The sequence below is a fragment of the Bactrocera latifrons genome, unplaced genomic scaffold (genome assembly GCF_001853355.1).
Source record: "Bactrocera latifrons isolate USDA-ARS-PBARC rearing strain unplaced genomic scaffold, ASM185335v1 scaffold_762, whole genome shotgun sequence".
In the NCBI taxonomy this organism is placed as follows: domain Eukaryota; kingdom Metazoa; phylum Arthropoda; class Insecta; order Diptera; family Tephritidae; genus Bactrocera; species Bactrocera latifrons.
Genome location: NW_017537448.1, coordinates 45,196 through 53,343, shown reverse-complemented (window position 1 = coordinate 53,343; position 8,148 = coordinate 45,196). Strand labels below are relative to the sequence as shown.

The 8,148-nt window shown below is 32.9% G+C and overlaps 1 protein-coding gene across 1 annotated transcript in view; it reads left to right on the top strand.

The window, feature by feature from the left end:
- Nucleotides 1-271: 271 nt before the first annotated feature.
- The window catches only part of LOC108976442, a gene marked incomplete at its 3' end in the record, with an annotated part of 36,215 nt that continues 28,338 nt past the window's right edge, over nucleotides 272-8,148 (top strand). Inside the window, exons 1-2 of the mRNA XM_018945546.1 lie at nucleotides 272-340; nucleotides 404-521. Coding sequence (XP_018801091.1) covers nucleotides 433-521 — 89 coding nt within the window. The remainder of the gene's footprint in view (nucleotides 341-403; nucleotides 522-8,148) is intronic.

The following is an 8,148-nucleotide window of genomic DNA, read 5'->3' as shown; positions in this document are numbered from 1 at the left end:
TCCTGCACTTAATTTAATGCTTAGTTATGCCGTTTGATAGATTTTCGTTTAATGGTATTTTGTAGGCGTGGCGATGGTCTGGGGTGCCAAAGAATAAGTGTATCAAGTTTCATCAAGATATCTCAATTTTTATTCAAGTGAGGGATAAAAAGCTCCAGCTGGTGTGTTAAAAAATTACGATTCTCAACCCAAAATTTTGTAAATTGTAYTAAAATATTGTTTTACGAAGTGTAAACCCAGTATAATAACAAATAATTTAATTATTTAGGAATAACAATCAAAGTTTAAAGTTGTACTTAAAGCAAAGCGAATTCATCAAACTAATAACGACTGTCAACATGTGTGTGCATAGTCCACTGAATACCAATTATTTCACTTTATCGTTTGATATTTTCTGGTTTAGGTTACGCAGTGTGAGATATTGTGACAAAAATGTACGCGAATAAGTACTTAGTGTGGGCGGTTTTGCATGAAGTTCTATTTTTTATATATCCTACTGTCGCAGTTGAACGGCAAATAAGGTAATTGTACATTTTAAAAGAAAAAAGGCTGCGATTATTAAGATCATGTTAAATATATAAAACAAATAAGTTAAGTAAATGTAAAAACCGAATACAACTTTACAATATGTTCGTTTTACGAGATCTTCATAATAAAATAAGTTTCTTACTATAATACATAATGTGTATTTCTTTAATATGTATAGAAGATATGTATATCCTACAGAAATGTTCGGAATTAAAACAAAAGGAATAGGTTTTATACACTTACATATGTATGTATATGTACCACTCGAATGTACATGTACGTATGATGTAAGCCTGACTGACTGCAAAACAATTCAAGTGATTACAATACACATTTTAAATAAGTATAGCTACATCTATATAGATCGTGATATGTCTATGTTGTGTGTTGTATATACGAGATCTTAACAGTGTACTACGTACTACGATATAAAACTACTCTGAACATTTCATATAAATCGGTCGTGTTCTTTCGGTTCCCGAAGTACTCGTATTGATTCAAATATTCAAGTTAAATAATTTATTTGGAAAGAAAGTGAGGAGAATAATACAATATGGTCTACTATAGAGGAAATTTTCAAAACTGAGCACATACATATGTATGTTGGACAAACTGCATAACGCTGCTCTCTAAAGAATATTTCGACATTTATAAAGTAAAGCGCAAAAATATTTTATCTTATATATAAAAATGAATCGCAAAATGTGTTGGTAAGCGCATGACTCAACAACGCATGGACCAATTTGGCCAATTTTTTTTCTAAATGTTCGCTGAGGCTCAAAGATGGTTTTTACGGCGAAAGAATTCGTATAATTGCCGGAAGACGCCTAAAAACAGACCTTTTATTTTTCCCATACAAACGAACGAGTGTTWGTTAGTAACGCTAAGAGAACGGCTTCACCAATCTTGATGAAATTTTCAGAGGTTGTTCGCTGTGGATCGGGGAAGGTTTAGAAATAACAAAAATCTAATGCTTTTTGTGTGGAAAAGTCGGAAAATAAGAGAATTCCAAAAATTAACTTTTTTTCATACAAAATTTTTCTTTCAATTTTTTTGTTTTGGCTTTTATATATTTAAATCGTTCACATTTGTAATTTGCTTTCTTTATTCTGGCTTTAAAAAAAAACATAATATTGAAAATTATTCAGTGAAAATGTTTTGTGTGTTTCAAAATCAATTACAGATTGAAATTTTTTACGATCCTCTTCGTGGTCCCGCTAATATCGGTCGGCGTTCTTTTTGCCATCAACGTGTGGGAGCAAAAGGCACATGACCGAGCACTCCCAAGATGCGATGACATACATGAGCGATCGTCACGATGTCACAGCACGACTTTTGAAATAACAGTTGCGATATTATATATGGTGCTGTTAGATTCTAGATGTACTCTATTGAGTGGCAAAAGGGAGGTTTGCCGCGCGCACACATTCTTCTTTGGATGGGGGCTATACCAGATCAAATTTATGAAATCATTTCTGCGGAAATTCCTGATGCAGAGAAAGATCCAATATTATTCGAAGTTTCGAAAACTAATATTATTCATGGACCTTCCGGACACCACAATCCCACTTCGGTTGTACGTCTAAAACTAAATGCACGAAATACTATCCACTTGCTTTAATTTCAGAAACACAAACTAGATATCATGGATATCCACTAGGGTGATTAAAAAAAAATTTTTTTTTTTCGTTTGGTACTCTGAAAAGTAGGTTCCTAGACACCTCTAAGGAAGCCTCTCCAAGAATGAGTTCTTAATTATAACGGGAAGGTCCTCCTACTTACAGTTTCTATTTTTTCTTGCTATCATATACATATAAAGCCAGATATCCAACTACGTGAAAAAATATCTTGTTCCTTAGAATTTGTAGGAAATTGAATGCTCTACAAGGTCTGCACGATTTTTTCGTAAACTCAACCGTTTAAAAGATATTAACAGTTAAAGTTTGATTATTTGCGGAAAAATTTTTTATTTCTTATGTGTATGTATGAATTTTATAACTCAATAAAGTAAAATCATTATGAATGATGAAACTCATAGTTTTGTAGGAAATTTACTGCTCTATAAAAATGGTCTCATATGATTTTTCGATTAAGTTAAGCGTTTACGAGATATTCATCGTCAAACATCAAAGCATATTAGGGTGAATAAAAAAAAAAAATTTCGTTTGGTACTCTGAAAAATAGGTTCCTAGGTACTTCTCAGAAAGACTCTCCAAAAACCTAGTTCATTATTCTTAGCCCAAAGGTTTAACATGCGTAGTGTTCCTTCCATAATGACTCACTGTTGAAGGAAGCATGTATGATGTTTTTACCCCTCTAGCGGTTATTTGGAGTAGTATTTCGTTCACCGCTACAACCCATAGTAGCGGGGAGAGTACCCCTTCTTGAGGAATTTCTCTGCTCACATAGCTTGTTTGTGTTGCAGCGCCGTTTGATCTTCATTTTCTTAAGCATCGATTGTATCCATCTGCACACTATGTCGTTTAAGCCACCATGTGTCAGAGAATTAATGWTTKTAATGTTTGTAACTAAATTTTCGAGTAAAAGTTATTTAAGATGTATTTTGCTAAGTTAGAGGGCCTGTACTTAATCACTATTGTAAAATATGAGCGCGATCTGTCACCCAGTTTGTTTACAGCAGCTGCTTAAGTCGGCACACCTGTGTAGTTCGTTGCATTTTTTACAATAGATAAAAATATCGAAAAAAGAATTTGTCTCAAATTTTGTATTTCTAACCAAGTATCGTGAGCTGAGTCGCTGCGAATGTTGGAAAAGGCTTACAGTGATTCAGTTTTACACAAGCCTATGAGTGCTACAAAGCCTTCAAAAACGGTCGAAAGATCGTTGAAGACATGCCCCGTTCTGGACGACCTTCGACCTCCTCAACTGATGAAAATATTAAAAAAGTAAAAGTATGGTGATTCAGATGGCAAGGGAGTTCAACATCTCTCGCGAGTCCGTTCGAAAGATTTTGGAGGATATTTTGGCTATGAAACGCGTTCTTGTTCGACTCGTCCCGGTAAATCTGTATTTGTTTTAGAAAAAAGTGCTGTTACTGCCCATGAGACATTGTAACAAGTCAACGATCATCGGAATGGAGAAAAAAACGAGCCGAAACCATAAAAATTACGCCAAAGTCGCTCACAAATCAAGGTGATGCTCCAAGCAAAGGTACTTTTCGTACTTATCACATCTTACGGACTTGTTACAGACACCAACTGCTCAAATATTTTATGATAAAACTACTCAAAAGTCACCAAATTTAAAAGACATAAAAYGGTATAGCAAGCGTACCAAAATAGGCCATCGAAAAAGTAGTTTTTATTTGCATTCAAGGGGAAATGCCAAACTGTGCAGGTGTAAGGTGCTCGGATGCAAACTTGTATGCATGATGCAACTAGTTCGAAAAAGAAAACTTATCCTATATTCCAAAATTTAAAGATCGAGGAATCATTACTTTCAAAGCAATTGAGCCAAACTGCGACAAACTTTAATATCACCAAGTGGATTACTGTGATCTCTAAATCCATTGTTTTAATATTTTCGTTTCTTTCATCCTCCGATAAAAGAAAAGATAAAATGGTTTTGCTTTTGTAAGCTTTAATCGAATTGCTTTGTTATACGTTTAATTCTCTTTTTGTACATTTTTAATAGAAATTGTACATTTTTGCTATCTAACTCGTCATAATCATAAAATAAAGCATAAAATCATCAATGCAAAGTGTCAGAACTTACTGCATTACCGAAAAAGCCCTTATTTAAAGCTGGGATGTGTGCTGGGTAAAAATACGCATACTTTATGATGACCTGGAAACAATTGGGGTACTCACAACGTGTCATAAAACATCGTAAAATCATAAAATCATAAATTTAAAAATGTTTCGTTGGATTGCATACTAAAATACGTTTACGTATATACAACTCTGACCGCTATGTGTCCGGATTGTTATAACTTATAACTTTAAGAGACTATGTGAAACCCTTAAATATCTGGGCGTCGAGTAAATATCCAACCATCCAGCAATCTTCCAGTCCAGATAATTCTTATTATCATTAGAGATTAATGAAGCAGAAGTGAGATTTGAGATAGTTCTTTTGCGCTCAAAATATAGAATGTACACACTGAGTGCTCTGACAATTGTTCAAAATATTGAAAGAACAAAAGAAATTTAAAGAGACCTCACAACAGCTCAAGCGCGCATGCTTGAAGTTCAAAACTGATGGTTTTAAACATGATTCCATTATATTATATAAGGATGGATATCATGGATTTTTTGTTTATATTTGGAAATTTTTAATGATTTGTAATCTATTCGTATTCAATTATCACTCAAAAATATATTTCATTGGTTAAAATCTTTGAAAATTTTATTTTTGAATCATAAAATGAAAACCAAACTAGCTGATTTTAAAATATATTTAATTAATTACTTTTGACAATTTGTTATTTTGGGCTACTGACATAAGATTGCCTAAAAACTTAAATATGAAGAATAAAAGAATTTCAAATAGCAAAAACTAATGCTGGAAAAAGAAGAAAAAATTTTTATTATGAGAAGTTATTGTATACTAAAATACTTATATGTACTATGCACACATAGAGAATTTAAATTTATTTTAAAAAATAAAAAAATAATCAACTGAATTTTCTTTTCAATCGTATATATTTTTTGCAGTTACTGACAACTCGTCAATTTTGTGGTTTTCTCATTTCGTTTTCATTTTTTATTTGGAGCTGTCTTCCTATTAAACTCCTTTACGCAGTTCAAAACAGTGTACAATTCTAATTTTATAGCCACTGAATATTATGTCTGAAGCTAATTGAGCCAATTCTCTCTCTAAGTAATGTTGTAACAGTGATAGTATATATAAGCGCTATCAACTGCAATMCATTCACCTCCTCCAAAATTTTTTTCTGTTTCATTTGACAATTCGCCAATTACTAAAAATACAGTGAACCACAAAAAAGGAAAAAAAACATTTTTTTATAATGTAAACACAATTTAATTTTAAAAGTTTTGAAGATATCTAGTTCCGCCATTTTGTCAAATTAAAAAAAACTCTCCATAGCGCGATAGCGAATTTTCTGATTAAAATCGTGGACATCGTACACGACCTTTGTTTATGTGTAATTTCAAAAATTTATTGAACTATTAATACCCATAAAATGCCATTAACCGAAAAACTATAAACAGCCATAAGTTGACACTTAATTAGGTTCCTAATCTGTAACTTGGTGCAGGGGATCACAGTAGCAAGTAGCAAGAGCATCTGTGGGTAACAAATTCTGAAAAAGTGGGTGTGGCCTTCTAATAAGTTTAATGTACATACATGTAGGACTATGTAAACGGACAATCAGACTGAAACAGAAATGCCACACTGTGTAGGGAGCAGATGTTACAGCAGCGAACGGACTGGAATGACAACGAAACACTAGGTACGAAGACGAATTAAATTCAGACAAACAGACAGACCTCCGGCCATTGTATAACCCTACAAGTAACAAAAGAATCAGCTGTTTTCCAAGAATTTTTCACAGCTGAGATCACCTGATCGAAATCTGCCTTTTTTAGGCACAGAGATGTAATTAAAAGAAATGTAGTAGATCAACTTTTTTATGAAAAAGTATTTGTAACGGAAAACATTAATGAAAACTTTCAAGAATATTTTTGAAACAAAAGTTTATTGGATATTTATTGCTCTTCCTCACCACCTCTGAGGTTGCAATGTATGCGCGCTACCGATTTTTTTTGGGTGTTCGGTTCCCCCGGAGGCCTATTTTCAAACTTTTTATATATATTTTTAAATCAATCTACTTAATATAAAAAATATGACTAGACAAAAATAAATAAAATCTAAATCACCCACACCGAAATACTTATTAAAAACCCTATCAAAGGAATAGTGGTGGAAAGAAGGGTCCTATACCTGGTACACGAAAACACTTAAAAAACAACAAAAAAAATATTGATAATAAGCGTACAAACCTAATCGCTAAAATTCAGATCAATTTAACTATGGAAATGCGGCCTTCGACAGATAAACTTTTAGACAAATACAAAATAGTTCAGACTGACAGACATATATACATACATATATATAAACTCACTCCGACTCATGTAGACAAACAAACGGGCGTGATTACTATTTATGTGTAACACACAAGAACTTTACGTTTTTGAAATCACTTTGTTTTACTTTTTTATTAAAAACGTTTACTAGGAAATATGTTTTAATTCTAACCATTTTTAACGTTAACCATTTTTTCAAATAATATTTGGGAAAACCCGATCCTATGGCAAGTAGAGTCAAAATATTGTGTATAAATATCTTCGATTTTTTATAGAAAATCTATAAGTTCAAGGGGTGGTTTTACTATTTGGCAATTACTATATTGCTTTTCTGAAGTGAAGAAAAATTCTTCTTCAGTAATACCACCATCAAATCTTGGAAAGGGCATTAAACAATTATGTTGTTTAAAATATTTAATAATACCGCAAAAATACATAAAAGCATTTTTATGTAGAAAGCTGCTTTATCTACGTCCGCATTTACCTCGATTGTATATTTTGAAATGAGGTAGAATTGGTAGGTCTTGGTAAACTTTGAAAGGTTCGAAAGTTCCACATGCATGTGTGCATATAAAGTTACATAATATAATAATAATAGTAGAGGAAATACTTTCGATTTATATTTAAAATAAATATTACAAATACAAAAGAAAACGACAATTTTTAAAAGCATTCCAGAAGTGTGATTTCGGTTTTAAAGTGCGATTTTGCGTGAATAATTTGCGATTTAAAGTGAAAATTTTTGATACATTTTAAATGCGCTCATTTCTACAAGTGGTCCGTGGTGTGCGAAAAATTGTGGTACTCACACCGCGTAACGGAGTAGTGGTACCAACAAGGGGCAGCGTCGACGAAGACGTAGTAGGAGTATTAGCAGCAGTAGCAGTAGCAGTAGCAGCAGTAGTAGCAGCAGTGGCAGTAACATCACCAGCAGTAGTAGCAGTAGCAGCAGCAGCAACGGCGGGCATATACAGTGTGTATGGTAAAGTACAGTACATCGTTCGAGGTGGCATTGGAGACATAGCTAAGTTTTTTGATATACAATTGTACATTTTTTGAATAACGTAAAATAAGTTATTGAATATTTTTGGGAAAATTTATGGCAAATATCGCAATAAACTCTTATTGGTGAAAATATGTTTTTAAAAATTCTTAAGTTAGACATATAAATATATAGGAAATTTAAATGCGGATATTGTAATAAAATTCGTTTAACAAACAAGTTATTAAAATTGCAGAGCAGAAATTGTAAACGCGGATATTGCGATCGAATTGAATAAAATAAAAGTTATCAGAATTGTATGCGGAAAAAGTGAATATTGTAACGCAAGCTAAAAGGAAATATTATTAATGAAATTAAGATTTTTAGAATATTATCGATACCACATTGTAAATTGTGAACCGCAACAAAATTTTTGAGCTGACTGTTGACGGTCTGAAGGCAATTTAGGGCTACTATTGGACGGAAAGCGACACTACAAGGCAGACTGATGGAGCATTTCGGCCTGACTGTGAGTGATGGTTCTGAAACTGACGTGGAAGAGGTAGC